The sequence below is a fragment of the Bufo bufo genome, chromosome 10, assembly GCF_905171765.1.
Source record: "Bufo bufo chromosome 10, aBufBuf1.1, whole genome shotgun sequence".
NCBI lineage: Eukaryota > Metazoa > Chordata > Amphibia > Anura > Bufonidae > Bufo > Bufo bufo.
In genome coordinates, this window is record NC_053398.1 from 129,373,336 (window position 1) to 129,394,753 (window position 21,418).

The following is a 21,418-nucleotide window of genomic DNA, read 5'->3' on the forward strand; positions in this document are numbered from 1 at the left end:
TTATACGATGCACATTTTTTGGGGATCGCACCCAGACTCGCACATTTCTATAGGGCCGCCAAAAATGCAGATCGGACGCGGACCGAAAATGAGGCCTTACTTGGGTATCCATTGGGTTGCCTCCTTAAAAAAAAACATATTAATAGACCAACTGGCTTAGAATTATCACCCGTGCGCGGTCCTATTCTTCTCCGTTTTGCCAGAAAGAATAGGCATTCTGATAATGGGATGTACAAGGCCGGTATCTGCAGATGTCCCCCAAATGTTGTGCACCTGCTACTGAGGGTGTGGCCTTACAGGGCAGCCAAAACATGAAGCGCCACACGCCTGCCGCTGTTTTTTAATGGATTAGGCGACCACGTGATTTTGCCAGGAAACGGCTTTAATAAGCCCCACGGTCTTGCAGGTCAAACAGCTGTTTCCTGGCAAAATCACGAGGCCGACAGTTTAAAACCCGCAGTGGACACGTGCCAATTAGTGCCGTCCTGTGTTGTCCTATCCTAAGGGCTCATGCACACGACCGTATGTATTTTGCAGTCCGCAAAACACCGATCTGCAAATAAACACTGTTGAAGTCTGTGCTGCATCCGTTGTCCTTGTCTGCAAAATGGACAAGAATAGGACGTTCCATTTTTTTCGTGGAACGGACATGTGGACACGAAATGCCCACGGGGTCATTTCCGTTTATTTTAAGCCCCATTGAAGTGGTTCCGCATACGCACCTGTAAAAAAAAAAAAAAACAGAACAGAAAGAAAAATACGTTTGTGTGCATGAGCCCTAAGCTTTTCCATCTTCAGAGACCTCAGCTCATCTCCCTCCTTGATGTGACACTGGAGTGCGCCGCCTACAGCCTCTGCCAGGCAGAGGATGCTCATCCTCATCAGGTATTTAAAGGGTTATTCCCATATTGCTTGGCTATGCCATCAGCTGAGGAACGGTAGGGGGTTTGACCTCTGGGACCCCCACCAATCCCTGCATAGTCTGACACTATCAGACTGGTAACACCCAGCTGGACCTTCACTGCAGACTGCTAGCAATTCATTCATAAACTTCTAGTAGGAATAATAACGGAATGGCAGAACATAGAGTCATCAGAATGGTCATCACATGGGGGTGTGAGTAGCAACTAAAACCGACATGTCAGGAGAGGTCCTCTTTAATTACCCCCCCAGGAACACAACCTAAAGCATTGTATGATCTGACCGCACAATGCATGAAAACATGTTAAAATAGTTTCGAATAGATTTGTTAAGAAGTAAGAAAGAAGAGCACAGCCCTCGTGGAGGGGGTAGATCTATAAAAAGACCCCTCAGACAGCAGTAATCTTCCATTCAAAATGTCTTGCCAGGAAGAAATCGATGGCACCGTCCCAATGAAACCTCCAGTAAAACCGCTTGTATGTCAGGAAAAAATGTACTAAAAATAACTTTATTTCAAGCACAAAAGTATAATCAGAACACAAGTCAGCAACCTCCATCCTGTGAATCTCCAGCTGTTGCAAAACTACAACTCCCAACATGCCCTGAGGACAAGGTTGGAGTCGCATTATTGCAACAACTGGAAAGCCACAGGTTGGGGGCCCTTATTCTACAGCATTGTTCTGCAACCTGTGAGGCTCCAACTCTCATCATGCTCTCACAGCCTGTGGCTATTGGGACATGGTGGGAGTTGCAGTTTTGCAATGGCTGGAGATCCTTATTCTAGAGTAGGGATGCCCAACTTGCAGCCCTCCAGCTGTTGCAAAACTACAACTCCCAGCATGCCTGGAGAGGCTGTAGCTATCAGCAGAGCATGGTGGGAATTGTAGTTTCACAACAGCTGGAGGGCCGTAGGTTGGGCGTCCCTATTCTCCCTGTGGAGATTCAGCTGTTGCAAAACTCCAACTCTCATCATGCCCTCACAGCCTGTGGCTATTGGGGGATGGCGGGAGTTGCGGTTTTGCAACTGCTGAAGAACCACAGGTTGGAGATCCTTGTTCTAACGCAGGGATCAGCAACCTTCGGCACTCCAGCTGCTGTGAAACTACAACTCCCAGCATGCACACGTACTCGGCTGTTCTTGCAACTCCCATAGAAGTGAAGAGAGGATTCTGGGAGTTGTAGTTTCAGAACAGCCGGAGGTTGCTGATTGTTCTGCCACTTGTGGAGCTCCAGCAGTTAGCTGGCAGGATGGGAGTTGTAGTTTCACAGCAGCCGCAGGTTGAACACCTGCCAAAAAAGTCCCAGCAAGGCGAGATCTGTAGTTTGAATGATAAAATCTTAGATATAAATAATTTAGTGCAATATTATAATTACTCATCAGAACAGCCCCATAGATCATGCTCCGAGCCCAGTCAGTGGCACCTTCAATGTATCTTCACCAGTAAAGATCATTCCCTCCCAAAAATCAGCAAATCCCCAGGAAATGCAGGTCCTTGATTTGCCCATTTCCAGTAGCTTTTTCTTAGTTCTATCCCTTCCAATATGGCTCCCAACCCAGCTCCTGCATGGCCGAACCAAGCTCCTGATGGATCCCCTACCCCCCCATATCACTGCATCGGGAAGAGGATTGGGAAAGCTGGGGTGACAAGTACTACGGCCATACTGGCGGACACCCAGCTTTTCCAGTAACAGCTGAATGAGCAGGATTACAGCTCTGTCAGCATGCCCGCCATTACAGCGCTGAAAGCGGCCATCACCCAGCTCTCCTGAAATATCAGGGCATCCATCAGGAGCGCAAGAAAGTTAGGAGACAAGCCATGCCGGAGCTGTAAAAGAGGCCATATTGGTTTCTGAGACATCTGTATTAGGAAGGTCTGTAAAGATGTCCCCAGAGATATATCTATTTATGCTGTTTCACATTCATGGGAGGACGACCAGTGGTTGACTTCATGTACACAGGTAAGGTGCATAATAATGCGAGATCCATCCACAGGACAGATGCAGCTTGTAACGTAGGTGGTTTCTCCGTGTGGTCCCTCGTCAGACAGGCGGGGGTGAGGGGGGCACAGGGAGCGTCTCCAGATAGGCCAGGGCACTCTGCAGGGAGGTCAGGCAGTAACCCTCCTCTCCAATCAGATATCTGAGAAAGAAAACAAGAAGCACTGGTGTTGTCACTAGATGCGAGGTTATTACGCTTTACCCCCATATTGTCTGATATTTAAATAGCGCTGGCATAGCAGTTCAACCCCTTAGATGCCACAGTCAATAGCGACTGTGGCAACTAGTAGGTTAGACAGAGGGGAAAAATTCCCTCAGCCCATCTTTCACCCCTACTGCAATGCAATTTAAGGGTGCAAGGAGTTGTTATAGCAGCCAGAGGCCTACATTGGACTCTTGGTTTGCCATCTATAGAAGCCTAGAGGCAGGGTGTAATAGGCTGCCCGCTGGCGTGAGGGTAATCCACACTGGGTGCAGTTTCCACTGTGGATTTGGCTGCATTTCTGCAGTGAATTTACATATTACATGCAGATCTGTCACAGATTTAACATCTAATCTGCACCACAGGTCAAGTTATGCTGTAGATTTCTGTTACAGCACGTGGATGAGATTTCCTTAAGTATGTTCTGATGTTCGCGTATCCATCCTGAGACTGACAGGTAGATCCTAGATGCACTAAAGTGCAAAAAACGTAAATGGGGTATTAAAAAAATAAAATAAGCGTTTTCCCATCTATACACTGATTTATTATGAGGGGGAAAAAACACAACATAATTAGTATTTGCCATGTTCATAATGACTCAAACTATAAAACGGTCATGTTATTTAATCCACAAAAAAAAAGAAAAAAAAAAAGAATTGCCATTTTTGTTAATTGAGCCAACCCCCAAAAAAAATAATAAAGAATAAAATGTGATGGAAAAGTTGTATGTAACCCAATGAGAATAATCAACTCGTACTGCAAAAACAAGCCCTCCCGCACCTCCATCGACGTAAAAATAAAAGTCATCGATCTCAGAATACGGTGACACAAAAAACAATCAAAAAATGTATTTTTATTGTGCAAAAGTGGCATAAAAACAAAACTACGGAATTAGTTTTTTTTCCCAATTCCACCGTCCAAAACGATATAAAAGCGTTGCCAGCGCTAAAAAAAAAAAAAAAACACAAATTTTCCCAAGAAATAATAAACACCAAAAAGTATTTAAAAAAAAAGAAAAAAAAAATAAAAATAAAAATTGCTGTGGCAAAACAGGCTGTGTCCTTAAGGGGTTAAAATGCAGGGTACAGCTATACACGGTGTATAGACGGAAGGGGGGGGAGGGGGGGGAAAGCTGTAACGAAGTGTAAAAATAGGCTGCGAGGAAGACAAGCTGAAAAATGGAGGCTAGACACTGAGACGGGTTGGGGTAAAGTGGGCGAGAGGAATCGGCAGAGACGTTCGTCTGCAGAACTAGCTCAAGGAAACAAGCGGCGGACAATAAAGCTGTCACAACAGCAGACACGTCGCCCGGTGGACTGACCGCGTGTGACATTACAGGGCGCTTCCTGCTATTAATTAACGCTAATACTTACAGAAATGGTCATCGTGGCCGTAGCGAGCACTCACCCCTCTTGTATGAACTCCTCCAGCGCCGCGCACTCCGACAGCAAGTGAGACATGCGGCTTTTCAGCACTACAAATGCCAGGATGGGCAGGAGGTCGTCGGCGCCACTGGAAAAGGTCAGAGGGGAGACGTAGTGAACGGCTGAGGTTCAGCGTAAGGCTCCATTCACAAAGCGTAGACGCCAAACGTATCCGTACAGCCCCATATACCCAAAGGATGCCAAAAGTGTGGTTTTTGATGGGGTGGTATACGAGACGATACAGACTATGCTTTCCTATACAGAAGCGACACTGCAGCGAGGTCTACGCTGGGAAATGCTCAAACCTCTGTCTGTCTATACGGGTCCATTCTTCTGGATGATGCAGCGCCCCCTACAGATAGGTGAAGATACGCAAATTGGTCTAGATTAGACTTCTAAAAACTAAGAAAAACAAGAAAATCAGTGATCCCATTGAAGACTTCTATTGTCCAAATGAAATGGCTGTTATCAGGGAACAATATAGTTTATTAAAGGGGTTATTCCGAAAATCTCTTTCTAACAAAGCTAGAACTGGCCCTGTACCTCACATGGATCCAGAGATCTCCCCATTCATTGGTCTGCTAGATTTATATCAAGCTGGCAGCTCAGGGGGCGTGTCTTTTCTGCTGCAGCCTTCTTCCTATTACAGCTCAGGGGGCGTGTCCTTTCTGCTGCAGCCTTCTTCCTATTACAGCTCAGGGGTGTGCCCTTTCTGCTGCAGCCTTCGTCCTATTACAGCTCAGGGGGCGTGCCCTTTCTGCTGCAGCCGTCTTCCTATCACAGCTCAGGGGGCGTGTCCTTTACTTTCTACCTATCACAGATGAGGCTATGTTCACTTGAGCGCTATCATTTTCCATTCTTCTGCTCCGTTACAGGAGAACAACAGAAATAATGGAAGTGCTGGATTCGGCACATAACTGACACACATGTAAACCAGCAGATCGCATTGACTCTAGTGGGATCCGTTCAGTTTCCATTCAGGAGAAATTTTTGCATGCAGGACTTTCCTTTCTGCTATTTTTGACAAACTCTAACGGAGCCTCCAACGCAGGTGTGAAGATAGCCTCAGGGGACATGTCCTTTCTGCTGCAGCTCTCTCCCCATCACAGCTTAGGGGGGGGGGGGTTCTTTCCGCTTCAGTTCTCTCCAGGGGCTTGTCTTTTCCTACTCTCCCTGTAACTGTCACGGCTTCTAACAGTAGTTTTGGCTGATGGCTGTTGAAGGATGGAACTGAGCATGTGCGACCACCTCAGTGAGGTGGACAGAATAATAAGGAAGACAGCAGGTGGCGCCATACAGATACATTTTAATGAACAACTCAGTGGCTATGCTAAATTTCTAACTACGTGCAATTACAAAAGTATTCAGATCCAGGCGCTGGGTTAAAAAAAATGTAGAATATTTTTGTGGTGCATGCCCTTTAACTCTGCAAATTGAGGTTAAATTAACCTGAAGCCGACTGTAGACATTAATGTCGGCCAAACCTGACAACAGCGGCAGGATCAGCCGACCGCTGGGCAGTTTGGCGGTTGAATTTGAAGAATCCCCTCGGCCGCCCCTCTCCCTAATGAGAACACACGGCCCTTGCACGTGGATTGGGGTCAGGAGGAATAGCGTTAATATTGATGCCGCTGACGGGTTTGAGAACGACACGCATCTTATTGATTAATTATCGGATAGGTTAAGATTCTGCTGGGTCCTAACAATCCGCAGGAGTGGCCCCCGGGAAGGGATTACGGCTCTGGGAATGTTTTGCTCCTGTCATAACAATGGTCCTGGCGATCAGCAGGGAACAGGAGACTTCTTTTGTGTCCTAGTTTGGGGTCGTGACATTTCTGCCTAGCTGAGCCCGCTCGGAGCAGAATAATGGCTGCCACCCCGGGGAGGGCACAGGATTATGGGGGCTGAGATGAAGAGCGGTAACGTCTGGGATTTGGTCCTTCTGCATCTTGTCTCACGAAACATTCAGGGTGTCCTGTGTGTCGGGGGTCACCACCCCACAGCTCCCCCCCGCTGTCTAGGGTCACAGAGGGGCTGCTCACGATGCTGATGCGTCTGGAAGTTTGGGTGTTGCAGACTCATTATAACCTGACAGTTGCACCCGAAATATGCCCTCGACGGGGCAGGCTGCCGTCCGGGCTTAACCCTTTGTACCCGGTTTATCTCTTCATGGTCTGCTCAGCACTACGTAGTCCGCCTGCTTGTTTTATCGTCTCAGTGTGGCCATCTTAAAGGGGTTGTCCTGTCTCGTGTAATTACACCAGGTAAATGGAGACATCTATAGCTTTTGAATATACTTTGATTTCAGCTCTTCTCCGGGTCTGTTTGCTGTCAGTGAATATAAACATGATTGTTTATAGCCACAGGCGAGCCATGCGTTATAAGGCTCCATTCACACGTCCGCAAATGGGTCCGCATCCGTTCCGCAATTTTGCGGAACGGGTGCGGACCCATTCATTTTCTATGGGGACGGAATGGATGCGGACAGCACACAGTATGCTGTCAGCACCCGCATTTGCGGAGCGCGGCCCCGATCTTCAGGTCCGCAAAAGATAGAACATGTCCTATTCTTGTCCGCAGCTTGCAGACAAGAATAGGCATTTCTTTAGGGGTGCCGGGCGGGTGTGTTGCGGATCCGCAACACACCACGGACGTGTGAATGGAGCCTAAGGGACAGCTTCAGTGTCGGTCACTTATAATCAGGACGTGTTTCCATTCACTGAGTATTTGAAAGACCAAGGGGAAATTTATCAAAACTGGTGTAAAGGAAAACTGGCTTAGTGGCCCATCGCAACCAATCAGATTCCACCTTTAAAGGGGTTCTCCGGGCTTTTTTTTTATTGATTACCTATCCTCAGGGTAGGTCATCAATATCAAATCAGTGGTGGTCCGACACCCCAACCGATCAGCTGTATGACAAGACGGCGCTCACAGTGCCTACATGCCGTCTCCCTTCCCTCTTCCTGTTCACGACTGCTGTCCCATAGACATACAGCGGCAGAGCACCGTGCGCGCGCCGTATCCTCAAACAGCTGATTGGCAGGGGTGCCAGGTATCCGACCCCCGACGATCTGATATTGATGACCTATCCTAAGGATAGGTGATCAATAGTAAAAGCCCGGGCAACCCCTTTAATTTTCCAAAGGAGCTAGCTATCTATATATATATATATATATATATATATATAAAGAAGGACGTATGTATATATATATATATATATATATATATATGTCAGAAATATCAATTTGGAGGTCCCAGTGTTTGGACTCCCACCAATCAGATGCTCAGAGGATCATTTTTGATCTTGGTTCAAACCCTTTAAGACACTGATTACGGAGATGTCTGCCTGAGCCCCCCCATATGATATATCCTGCATCTGGGGTCTTCACGTTTACCCCTTCAGAAGCCATGAGACCAACCTCATTTCAGAGGCCCCACCTCTATGTACATACGCCGCTGTCCTCCACTATATAGCGGTATGGAAAACCATAATCTCAAACTCACGTAATCTGGTCTACGCATAGTTACCTCCCTCTGTGGGGGTCAATGACCCCCGTGTTTGCTTCCAACCAATTATAGATGGAAATTGATGTTTAGATCTTTGTATTCATTTAACATCAAGTCTGCAAGATCCACCATGAATTATATATTAACCCCTGCTACGCCGCTGCCCCTCCGCAAACTTTATCTTACCCCCGACTGCATCTCGCATAGATTACATTGCGGATTCCCAATATACCAGTCTTAGAGTCTGTGACCTGTGTGATCCGTTTCTTGATTTCCACGCACTATGTTGCTGCCTGGCCCTCTCCGTCGCTCTGCCCCCTCCATCCCCATCTTCTGTCTCTCTATGCTAAGTAGAGCAGACAGGCGCGGTGCTTGGGAGCTGCTGCTCTGCAGAGTGACGCGGCCTCCTGTGCTCTGCAGGACAGGCCATGTTCTGCCTGCGACTGTCACATCTCATCCATCAGTAAAGATCCCTAAGGGGCCTCCTATCTGTACCCAATAAACATCATGTACTCAGCAACCTGTGCACACGAGGAGAGAGGGAGCGAAAAGACTACAGCGAGACACATATACAGATGGAGAGAGACAGGGAAAATATCAGACAACCCCACGGCCCCTTTATCTTAGACCGCGCTCTGTACGGTGCCCTCCACTCAACCCTTGCTCCTTTTTACCCAAAATATAAGACACTTACATGGCGGCAGTCCCCGGGGTGGAGACATATTCTTCTGCGCACTCACAGATGACACGTAGGGTCCTCACTGTTAAATACAAAACCACATCAATTAGTAGGACGCATGTAATAACCCAGAGGGTAAGAGGGTCCAAGGTCACCCTAAAAACAGTCATGGTGTCTATTAGCACTAACCTAATGAGTTTTATGGCGCAGTGTTAGACATAAAGGGATGCCCTGTGCTCAGGTGTTTGTGGGCCAGGGGCCCATATACTGTTCATGCTTAGGGGCCCTCCGCTGTTTATGGAGTTATCGGAGCACCATTGCAGTAATGCAGTGGCTATATAAGATCTCGTCAGAATATGGGATGTGTTGTCGTCCGCGTCCACAGATAAAGGGGCTGGAGCCTGCTCGTTGTATAATGGCAGGTTCTGTAGCTTCCTAAGGCCGGGTTCACATCTGCGTCGTGGACTCCGGCACTCTGTTCTGGTCACTGTATCCGGCATATATGCCGAATCCCATTGTAGTGAATGGGGACCCAGAGTGGTGCACGGGGATATCAGTCTATGCACTGCTGGAGTTCACAGCACATAAAACTTTGGGGGTCATTTATTAAGATCGGTGTGTTAGACGCCAGGTCTTAATAACCTCTGCGCCGGCCTCTACAGAACTTCGGAGCATCCACCGCCAGTCTGCCAACCTGAAAACTGGCATATATCTGATAATAAATGACTCCCTTTATGTTTTAAAGGGCACCTATCGGCAGATTTGTCCCTATGACACTGGCTGACCTGTTACATGAGCTGAAGACATCTGTGTTGGTCCCATGTTCATATGTGTCCACATTGCTGAGAAAGATAATGTTTTACTATAAGCAAATTAGCCTCTAGGAGCAACAGGGGCGTTGTCGTTACACCTAGAGACTCTGCTCTCTCTGCAACTGCTGCAGAGCCTCTTTCCTGCGCTGCACTTACGCCGGATACTGAAGCGTACGGCACAGTGAGAGACTTAAGGAGAAGTCAGGGCCAGGCGTGATGACGTTTACACTGCCTGGTTCTGTAAAGTAAAGTAAAGTACAGAGGGTGCAGCAACAGCAGAGAGAGCAGAGCCTCTAGGTGTAATGACAACGCCCCCGTTGCTCCTAGAGGCTCATTTGCATATAATAAACCATCATTTTTCTCAGCAGCGCGGGCACATATGAACATGGGACCAACACAGAGGCCTTCAGCTGCCAAGTGCACAGGTAAGGCTACTTTCACACTTGCTCTTTCCCTTTCCGCTATTGAGGTCCGTCATAGGATCTCAATAGCGGGGGAAAACGCTTCCGTTTTGTCCCCATTCATTGTCAATGGGGACAAAACTGAACTGAACGAAACAGAATGCATTCCGTTACATTTGGTTGCGTCCCCATCGCGGACAGAATAATGCTGCGAGCAGCGTTTTTCTGTCCGCGATGTGGTGCAGAGCAAGACGGATCCGTCCTGACACACAATATAAGTCAATGGGGATGGATCTGTTTTCTCTGACAAAAAAGAAAACGGATCCGTCCCCCATTGACTTTTAATGGAGTTTATGACGTCTTGGCAATGTTAAAGATAATACAACTGGATCTGTTCATAACGGATGCAGCCAGTTGTATTAGGCTACTTTCACACTTGCGGCAGAGTGATCAGGCAATCTGCGTGCAAACGGACAGCATTTGTAGACGGATCCGGATGCGTATCAGTCTCACAAATGCATTGCAAGAACGGATCCGTCTGTCCATTTGTCATACGGACAAACAGATCAGTTTCAATTTTAATTTTCACTTTTTTAAAGGTGTGCGCATGCGCAGACCGGAAGAATGGATCCAGCATTGCAGTATTTTTAAATGTAAATGAATGCCGGATCCGGCATTCAGGCAAGTGTTCTGGAATTTTGTACGGAGATAAAATCGTAGCATGCTGCGGTATTATCTCCGTCCTGAAAAGTCAAAAAGACTGAACTGAAGACATCCTGATGCATCCTGGACGGATTGCTGTCCATTCAGAATGCATTAGGATAAAACTGATCAGTTCTTTTCCGGTATTGAGCCCCTAGGACGGAACTCCGTGCCGGAAAAGAATAACGCTAGTGTGAAAGTACTCTTATCAGAACAGAAGTGTTTCTGCTGATCCATGACGGATCCAGCAAAAAAACGCTGTATATAATTCCTACAGGAAAACGTTTCTCCAATAAGCACGGTATACAACAATAACCTGCTGTTAAAAGGGGTCATCTCGTCAAGACAACTCTGCCCGCCAGGTTGATCAGCTAAACGCCCTGGTCCCGCCACCAGCACCTCCTGCCACCGCCTGCTGTTGCGCCTGCTGCAGGGACAGTGTAGCATTACACGGCGCGTATTCTGATCGATGGCGGCCCGCCAGTACAGGAGCTGCTCGTATAGAGTAGCTCTCGGTTCTGGCTCTTAGAGGGGCAGTCCTGAGTGGATAATCTCCCTATATGAGGGCCTAGAGTTGTCACCATAACCCCTTTAAATAACCAAGTCCTGGGAACACTATAAATAATGTGGCCTGCACATTTTTTGTGGGCTGCCCTCTTGCTATAGCGAAGTCACTAATTCCCGGTGACATGTCATGAAAGGGTTACACGCGTTTCCTACCGATACACTCCAGTTTTCGTTGCGGAGTGCGCTGATGCGGCAGATATTCTAGTTCTTCCACCGCAGCTCTGTACGGTTGTTTTACATCTTCAGGGTACAGCTTTTTGGAGACCCCCAGCACAGATGGTGAAGCGAAGCTGTACAAATCCATGACCTGGAGCAAAGATTCCTCCCGGGCAAGCAACACCTGTCTGAGGGACGAGAAAACGACCGTATCTGTGTTGTGGTACGCGAGTCGTGAACCTGCAAAATTCACAAAGCGGGCATCCGTGTGCCGCCCGCATTTTATTTGTGAACCTATTATTTTCAATACGGATAAAGAAAGCAAATGGATGATCCGTGTGCTTTCTGCAAAAAGATAGAGCAAGTCCTATAGAACAGGGATGCTCAACCTGTGGCCCTCCAGCTGTTGCAAAACTACAACTCCCAGCATGCCCTAATAGCTGTAGGCTGTCCAGGCATACTGGGAGTTGTAGTTTTGCAACAGCTGGAGGGCCGCAGGTTGGGCATCCCTGCTATAGAACATGAACTCAACGGGTCCACAAAAAATGCAGATGCAACGCGGACCGGATCTATGTGTCATGTGTACGGGGCCGTAACCACATCCATATATTATCTCTTATTAAAGTCACAGACCGGAAAGCGTCATTCGGGACCGCCATTAACTCCTTAAGTGACCACCAATATGCTCCTGTCCAACAGCCACTAAGGGGCTTTAGTTTAGAGGGCCATGTCTGACGGCACTCCAGCAGGGGCAACCTGTGATCCCCTTAGAAGCCAATAGTGACCGCAGCACCTAAGCGGTTTACAAAAGGGAGGAGACTTCCTCTGACCACCCATCCGTGCCCCCTGTGATGTGACAGTGTGGTGCCGACGGGTTGTCATGGTAGCTGCAGGTCTAAAAAGGAGCCCCATGTCAGCCATGTGTATTAGCCTGTCTGTCAGAAAAACACTAATTTTTTTTTTTTTTTAAATATAGAATAAAAAAAGTTTATAAAAAATAAAAAAAAAGAAGTAAAAATATAATTTTTTTTTGCTTTATGGTGACAAAAAAAAATTAAAAATACAAACTTGTTATTGCTGTATCTTTAAAACCCTAAAAAAAAAATGTATCCCGTCTCCCAATGAACAGACTAAAAAGTGCTGACATCCGACACCTGTGCACCAACGGTCCCATGTAATGCTCCATTTTCCCCAGTGGTGGCGCTGGAGGGATAGTGAACACTTACTGCCAGGTTCTTCCCCTCCATCTGATCACCAGGAAATGCTGAGCTTTTTTTGAGGGAGGGCACACCTTTAACAAAAAGGCATTACCAAAAGTGGGCTATTCCTTTAGAAAGCACCTGCCAGCAGGATCAACCCTATTAAATCAAACATACCACCTGGTAGGATTGATCCAGCTGAGGAAAATTATGCGGCATTCCCACGGCTTTTATGCAAATTAGGGCTTCCGTGCACTGAAAGGGGGGTGGCCTGCACTGGAAAGCTGAGGTGCACTAAAGGGCCTGGCTCCTCCCTTATTGCACTGAAGCCTTCATTTCCATAATGAATAAAAGTCTTTTTTTTTTTCACTGGAAAGCCACAACCGAGTTTCACAGGACAGGCATCATTTTAATCAGCGGGATCAGTGATGCCGCTAGGTCTCTGGCAAGACGACCCTGCAAATAACAGTCAGCAAATGTGGCGGCTCCAAATATCAAAAAGTGGGGGGGGGGATTGTTACCTGTACAGAGCGAGCAGCGCAGACCACAGCGGGGGGAAGAAGCCGTCCTCTAGACACTCCCGGCAGGCTTCCTTCACTTGTGGGCTTGAAGGGAGGTTCAGTGAGAACATGGCGGACGACAGCAGCCGGTCTGGGGAAAGAGGAGGTCACAAAATCATCTAACAGTACATGGCGCCGAGCCCTTCACCCACCGCACAATGGCGGAATGAGATTGCGGGCATGGGGGGGGGGGATGTGTCCTGCTGCTGGGAGCCCCCCCAAGATTAGATGCCCCTTCATCTAATAATGGACATATAAGTGATTTCTACAAGGAAGTTATTATAATCTTCCTTCCAGACGTTCTCATCATGTAACTGATAACAACACGACTTGGGTGGTAACTCCGAAGCCCCCCCATGTACACATAGCCTGTGTCTCTGTACTGTGCAGTTTTTCTGGCTACTTCCATCACTTTCAGTCTATGAAGACGACATCCTGTGCTGCCCCCTTGTGTGTAAACATGGAACATCGCTCGCAATTTATGGGATTGTGGAAATTTTGTCTAATTTTCTCTTGCTTTTGCCCTATTGATTCATAAAAATAAAAAAAATAAAAAATTATTGTATGCCGGATCCCTGTTCCTTACCATTCAGTGCCAAAATAATACCGTCACATGGTACCCAAATGACATTCTCATACAGCGCAACCACAGTGAAGCCGTTGTCCAGCCTCTCTGGTCAATAGAGTGAAAAGTGGTTGGTCACAGAAACGTTTTCACTTCAGGGGCCTCTCCATAAGAATATGTAGTGGTGGCAAGGAGGGGGCACAATAGGTTTTCCGTGGTCACCATGTTTAACTATGATAAGCCATTGACTACATGTATTAACCCTATAGCCGGCTACCTCTGGCATTGTGGATCTCTTTCACCACGACGTGTAAGTGCTGTGCCGCGTTCAGTCTCTGCAGCGCAGCCGGCAGCGTCAGTGATGTAGGGGACAGTAAACTTTCCAAATCCTCGAAAGAGTTCTCCATGTCTGTCCCGCTGTGTCCTCGGTCAGGTTGGGGGCTGCCAGGGTTTTCCCAGCTTTCCAGCCCCTCTCCTATAGAGCGGCTGTGCGGTATGGAGGAGCGGGGAGGTCCGGGGAGGCAGTGGAAACTCTTTGAGGATTTCAGCTGTGAGGCGCTGAGGGCTGATAAAGGGGATGGGTCTGGTGGAAGAGAATGGCGGAACATTTTGGAGGTTTCCTGAGAGGCGTCTTTACTGATGACGGGATACAGGCGGCTGTAGATCTGGCACTGGAGATGGAGGACTAGTTTGGCAATCGGATGATCGGAGGTGCTGGAATGAAGGAAGAATAGCAATTAGGCAGAACAACAATGCCAGCAGAAAACTAGCACTCCTATCATCACCCTCAACCCAGCAACGGTATTATAACAGGGTAGTGTCACAATCCCTGTCACAAGTTGAAGGTGGCACTGTTTGTGTGGGGGACCAGTGGTCAGACCCCTGCCTATCAGACATGTACGGCATATCAAATATTGAAAAAGTTTTAGATAAGGGGCAGAATGGACAAAGAAACGGATGACACAATGCGCAGCTCCCCGATCCCCCACCGCTTACCAGTCCTTGCTGGCCTTCGCCTCCTGGTCCCAGCTAGACACATAGGAAATTAGGAAATGACTGGAGATGCCCGCTAAGCCAAGCATTGGCTGCAGCATTGACCCACCTCAGCCAATCGGCATGTGGAGCTGGGAGCAGAGAACGGTAGGGACCCGGGATGTGTCGGAGCGGCAGTGGTGGCGTGATCAGCCGCTCCCTTCCCGAGTTATGATACTTTGCTCTCGTTGCACCCGCGCTCCTGTCCTTTCTGTGGTCACTGCCTGGCCCTGTCAATCAAAGCAGCCAGGGAGGGGCAGGCCACAGTAAAGAGCGGAGTTTGGGTGCAATAAGAGCAACGGTGACGGCCTCATTGCACCAAAGGCCTAAATTGCATATTAACAAAAAAAGTATCATAACTCGGGAACAGAGCCTCGGATCAAGAAAAGAAAAACTGCATTTTAATCAGGTGAACCACAGCGAAGCGCCTAAAGTGGTGGGAGTCAATCATTGCTCATCCAGGCAGGGCACCCTACATACATGTATTATAGCTGTGCCTGGGACTGCATCTGGACTCACTCAAGTGAATGGAGCTGGAAGGCAGTACCAGGCACAGCAACACCCATATGTGTGGCATTGGTGGTCAGTGGGTGTTTTGGGAGGGGGGGGGGGGGGGGGGGGAAGGTCAGACCCTTACCGATTACAGAACACCATGCAATACAACCAGAGGGGTTTATTACCTGAGGATCTGGCAGACATAGCTGGAAACTAAGTCAGAGTCACTCGGGTTGCTCTTAATCCTCTCCAGATACTCTTTGGGCCATTCCTAATGCACAGAATTAAAAGCGTGGAGAATTTAGGAAGGTTAAATATGTCAGAATAAAAGTGAGAGGATGGTTATGCATGTGGCCTCTATATCAGAGCTGCCTCAGGGATAGAAGGCCTTTTTTTCCTGTAGCCACCAATCAGTGGTATGGTGGCCACACGTGAACTCGAGGGCCAGCGCTGGTCAAAACTATAATGTCCAAGGAGCGCGGAAGGGACCCGACTATTTCCAGAGCTGCAGCTCAGGCTGTGCCCCCGTCTACTCACATAGTCCTGCTCATATTCCAGCACGGCAGTGTACAGCGTCTTCTGCTCTTCTTCCGCCGGGGTCATCTGCTTGTTTTTGGAGAAGCGTCTGCGGATAAAAGAGAGCGAGATGAAGGAAAAGGACAATGGACGCCCCAGGGAAAAGCTGCCCTCATCAGATACCTGTTTGACTCTTCCTGCAGCCGCAGCCGGCGCTCCTCTGCTTTCCTCTGCAGCTGGGAGGGGGTGGTGGTCAAGGAATCATTTCCATTTCTTAGGCTCTTTACTTTAAAGCGTTAATTACTGAAATAAATGGAAGTGCACAAGACAACAGATGCCCCGCATATTGGTACCTGTGAAGGATACAGTCTCTTCCCTGGCCTTGGCTATTACCAGGTTCTCCATCATCTGTCTCTGCAGTGACAGCGTCTAGAAGACAGAAGGCCGGCATTATAGCGCCCACAGGGGCCATCACCCAGCTTTCCACAACCCTGCATTGTATAGAAATCCGTAAAAGTACTACCAATGGCATGTGAGAGGAACTAGGCCAGGGGACTTGTAGTTCCACAACGGAGGTTGCTGACCCCTGGACTAGACAATGTACGATTTGATGCGTCCTTACTGTGCAATGTGTTTTCGGGACTGAACTAGTCCACTCATCAGGTCCGGGGCACTATACTAAAGGAGATACTTACCATGAGACATGAGAAATAAAGTGGTCTCCTAAAATCCCCTGCAATCAGCTGCCATCTCCAGGGAACCCTGCAGCCAGCCATACACTTTCCTTGGAAAACATGGACAGGAAAGGCAGCTGCTGATTAGGGATGAGTGACCCCGAACTTCACAGGTTCGGTGGTGTAGGAATTCCGTTATAATGGAATTTGTAGACGGAATGCAAAACGGAAGCCTTTAAGAGGCGTTCTGTTTTGACCCATCATAATGGAAGTCTATGGCCAAGCATAACGGATCCGTCTGGTTTATGCAGGGCGGAAAACAAAGTCCTACATAACGGAAACCAGACGGATCCGTCATGCTTGGCCATAGACTTCCATTATGATGGGTCAAAACAGAACGCCTCTTAAAGGCTTCCGTTTTGCATTCCGTCTACCAATTCCGTTATAACAGAATCCATAACGGGATTCCTACACCACCCAACCACCCGAACCTGTAAAGTTCTGGTTCGCTCGTCTCTACTGCTGATACTTAGTGTCTCTTCCCTCGGGTTCATAGAGGGGGGTCCTCACTATAACATCCATATGCGCTAATGGGGCATATAGACTAGGGTTGTCCTGATGCTACAAACGCTGCAGTGGACACAACCCCCTGTGACTGCTTTTTGGAGGGTCTCCTAGAGGATTCTGAATACTGGGAGGGATTCAATTTATATTTATGGATCTCCACAAAATGCATCGGGGGAGAATAGATAATAACAGTTCTGGGCCCTCCTCATTCCAGGGTGTGCACCTCTCCAGCTTCTATGTGGCCACTCACCAGTGAGGTCTTCTGAGAGGCCTGCCTCGGGTCCAGTCGTGCCAGTCGGACTTCATATGCTGCCCTGAGCTTCTGGTTTTGTATGGACGCCTCTTCCAAGGGCGTGAGCTCCCTACAGACAGAGGGCACACGGGTTATTAGAGCGCCGCTTGTCTTATGCTGATGACAACTACAAGTCAGGATACGCACTTTCTGGAGCTCTGGACTTCGGCTGCCCTCAGCATCTGAAAAACCTCTGGTGTCGGAAAGGCATCGACTTTCCGAACCTCATCTGAACAAGCTCGTCGGTGCCCATACTGACGGCTAAGTGACGCCCGTGACGTCCTGGAGGTAGATGGGGTAAAAATGGACGTAGTACTTGTAGGTTTCAGAGCTGGTGGAGGATCGGGGACTTCAGAAACAAGATTTTCCGGTGACGGTAAGTTGACATCTGGTTTACCTAAAACAGAAATTCAACATAATGATCAGGAGCCACGCTGAACCCATAGTACAACTGCTCACCATCTGCTTGATCTCTACTTGCTGTCAATGAATAGAAACATTCATTGTTTTAATTCAGAATGCTCTCCCGGCTCAGCCCTGTCCACTTTTGCAAAGTGGAGAGAAGTATGAAAAGTCGCCAATTAAAGCTCAAATACGGTGTGTGCCATAGTTTGCAGCTTTTTTTACGGCATAAAACCGCTGATAAATCTGCCCCATACGCTGCAGGCAGAATGGACTCACCCAGTTTGTCAGCGGTGGTCCGAGCCCTCTCCAGACACTGCTCCGCCAGCTTCAGCATCTTCTGTGAGTCTGGGCCCAGGCCTTCATTTACTGCAGCTGAAACAGAGAACTAATTAACTAAAGCGCATGTAAACCTTCATGCAAAGCACAGCAGGCGCAGTGGAGCGTCTCAGGGCGATCTGCACCTTCCGCTTTCATCGGCATTGCTCTGCTATTGCAGTATGCGGAGTACAGAGCCTGTATACTTACTACGGATCCGTACCGCGCACGCTGCAATAGCAGAGCCTATGCAAGTGGAAGGTGCAGACCGCTCTGAGAAGCCTCATTGCACCTTCTGAGTTTTGTGCAAAGGTTTAGGTACTTTTCAATTGAATTACTTTCTTTCCATTTTCAAATCCGACCACAAGATGGCGCTAGCCGGATGACTAGTCCTCACTGTGTGCACAGATGAGATGCACTTACCTGTCTCTTCAGCTTCCTCTGCCAGGGTTCGGGAGATGAAATTTACAGTCTTCAGGTACTCCACGTAGGCGTCCTGTCAAAAGCAAGCATCGTAAAGTTTACCCTGAAACACAGAAGTGGGAATTCTGCGGATTGACGTTGGAAACTGTCAGCAAGCATGTCAATAGTCTTTCCAACCACTGAGCTTAGGATTCTCTGGTGACCATTTTGGATCGCCGCGCTCTTCCGCTGGTGGGATCCAGGGTTGTAAAAAACAGCGCCACACCTCCCTATGTGGTATGGCAGCTCAGGCCCCTTCACTTTAATGGCGCTGAGCTGCAATACCAGACGCGCGGCTCCAGCCCGATCTACAGGGAGCACGGCCAAAAAGCTCAGGTAGAAATACAAGTCTGAGCAGTCTGCGAAATGAACAGCGGGCGTGACCACGCCTCGCCTCTGATGAGCTGTCACTGACAACCTTTTCCATATGGTGGGGGATGGCCCACGAATACCTATACCGTACCTACAGCCAAACCCTATTCCCATCAGTCTCAGACAAATGAATGGTCACATGTGGAATCGGGGACCTCAGTTCTCGTGATTGCTGACGGTACCACAGGTTGGACCCCCGTGATAGGACACTCATCCCCTAGCGTAGTCACCGGGGCACATTTACTATAGAGCCTGTTTTCATGAGTAAAAATCCTGTTTCCGACTGTCTTATTTTTTTTAAAGGGGTATTCTCATCTGAGACAAGGGGGCATATCGCTAGGAAATGCCCCCATGGTCTGATAGGTGCGCATAGGAGCGGTGGGACCCACACCTATCTCCTAAACAGAGCCCGAAAATGGTGGAGGGTGCACTGCGCATGCGCAACCGCCCTCCATTCATTTCTATGGGGAAGCAGAAAATAGCCGAGCGCTGGCTCAGATATTTCCATCAGGCCCATAGAAGTGAATGGCAGCGGTGGCCGGTCATGCGCGGTGCGCTCCCATTCGCTTCTATTGGAAGAGTGCTTGGTGGTGGTTGGAGCGGAGTGCTTAAGCCACCACTTTGCCTGCTCCTTTCTTGATATAGGTACAGGTCCCAGCAGCGGGATCCGCACCTATAAGACAATGGGGGCATATCCTAGCGATATGCCCCCCATTGTCTCAGATGACAATATCCCTTTAAGTCTCTTTTACCAACTGTTTTTGCTTCTGTTTTAGAGGCATTTGTGACTATTTTGAGTTTTAAGACTAATTCAGAAGTTTTGAAACTTTTGCCCCTAATTTCCATGTTTTCCATCTTATTTACGTAGGTGCGCTTTATTTTGCGCCAGATTAAGGGTACCTTCACACTAGCGTTTTTCTTTTCCGGCGCTGAGTTCCGTCCTCGGGGCTCAATACCGGAAAAGAACTGATCAGTTTTATCCTAATGCATTCTGAATGGAGAGCAATCCGTTCAGGATGCATCAGGATGTCTTCAGTTCAGTCTTTTTGACTTTTCAGGACGGAGATAAAACGGCAGCACGCTGCGGTTTTATCTCCGGACAAAAATCTGGAACACTTGCCTGCAATCAAAATACCGCAATCCCGGATCATCCTTCCGGTCTGCACATGCGCAGACCGGTAAAAATGTGAAAAAAAAATAAAATCTAAACGGATCAGTTTGTCCGTATGACAAACGGACAGACGGATCCGTTCTTGCAATGCATTTGTGAGACGGATTGGTCTACAAATGCTGTCCGGTTGCACGCAGATTGCCTGTTCCGGCGACGGAACTGCTTGCCGGATCACTGCGCCGCAAGTGTGAAAGTAGCCTTAGTCATAAAAGAAGTTTAATTTCTATGCCACCTCGGGAGTTGACGTACTTTTCTGTCTCTTTCTGGAGTGGCGAGTTGCGCCACATTTTCTTAAGACCAGTTTGGTGAATCTGAACCTGTCTTACAGGAAAACGACCACTAGAGGTCAGACTTAAACCAAAAAAGAAAAAACTGATTTAAGGGATAATAAATGAGGCGCAAATTGAAGACAGAATTTGCCAATTACTCTAAAAAAAAAAAAAAAAAAAAAAAAGGGCTAACCTAGTAAATGTGCCCGAATGTTTACTGAGCTTATACAGGAACTCGATCGTTAATATATCTACGGTAATCAAGATCTACTCATAAAGGGGCAACCTGCTGTTATAAGGCGGTTCTCCTGACGATGAGCTGATGATCATGGGTTCCCCGGTTACATTTCTACATTGAGGTCCTTCTGAGGGCGGCCACTTTCTGCAGCTTCTGGCTTATTCCATACTTAGGGCTCATGCACACGACCGCTCGCAAATTGCATGAGCGCCTTTACCTCCGGCGCTCCAGCTGTTGTGAAACTACAACTCCCAGCATGCACGCTGGATCTGCTCTTCTCAGAACTCTCATAGAAATGAATGGAGCATGCTGGGAATTGTAGTTTCACAACAGATGGGGTGCCGGAGGTTGCTAACCATTGACCTATGTTTTTCCAATGCTGGACGCTTAGGGTGGCGGCTTATTTATTGGCGGCAGGAGATCACCGCGACCGCAATCTGGGCAGCGCGTAAATGTGGATGACGGGTGCGGACCGCAGCCATTGGTTTTTTTGTTTTTTAAATAAAGCCAAATCTCGATACCTATTTTTGATAATAGTGACACAATGTGGTATGAAAATCCCAAATCAGGGCTCCTGATGTAAACACTATATAAATCTATAAACCCTATTTCCCCCTGACAGCCCCAGTGGGTCCGCATACAATGCCCCTCCCCCACTCACCCGGGGCCGGTGCCCGGTGTCCAGCTGGATGGCTCTGTTGGCTAATTTCATCGCTCTCTGCAGCGGCTTCAGAGTCCCGTCACCGGCTGAGGAAGCCATGACGAATAAAACCAGCATCCGGAACTCTTGTGTGCGTCACCAGTGTCCACCCGGAATGTAAACACCGCCTGCACAACACGGTGTGAATAACTGGCGGACCGCGACGACAATCAAAGCGATGAGAAATTGTCCACAGCGCCCTCTAGCCCCCGGAGTA

The 21,418-nt window shown here is 48.2% G+C and overlaps 1 protein-coding gene across 3 annotated transcripts; it reads right to left on the reverse strand.

The window, feature by feature from the left end:
- Window positions 1-1,410: 1,410 nt before the first annotated feature.
- Window positions 1,411-21,309, reverse strand: VPS9D1 (VPS9 domain containing 1). 3 transcript variants are annotated; one of them, XR_005774625.1, is made up of 16 exons: window positions 21,163-21,307; window positions 18,413-18,485; window positions 17,951-18,046; window positions 17,417-17,666; window positions 17,228-17,339; window positions 16,103-16,165; window positions 15,920-15,972; window positions 15,758-15,845; window positions 15,406-15,491; window positions 13,971-14,407; window positions 13,090-13,219; window positions 11,367-11,557; window positions 8,747-8,813; window positions 4,529-4,633; window positions 2,141-3,061; window positions 1,411-1,608 (listed from the first exon to the last, which is right to left on the reverse strand). XR_005774625.1 is itself a non-coding variant. In XM_040410603.1 (15 exons), exons 1-15 carry the CDS (start codon window positions 21,277-21,279, stop codon window positions 2,962-2,964), a joined length of 1,968 nt encoding a protein of 655 aa, XP_040266537.1. In that variant the 5' UTR covers window positions 21,280-21,307; the 3' UTR covers window positions 1,859-2,961. The 3 variants fall into 3 exon arrangements, 1 of the variants encoding a protein (XP_040266537.1); XM_040410603.1 differs by lacking the exon at window positions 1,411-1,608 and having other exon boundaries at window positions 1,859-3,061; XR_005774626.1 differs by lacking the exon at window positions 1,411-1,608 and having other exon boundaries at window positions 3,019-3,061; window positions 4,529-4,947; window positions 21,163-21,309.
- Between the last annotated feature and the right edge of the window lie 109 nt (window positions 21,310-21,418).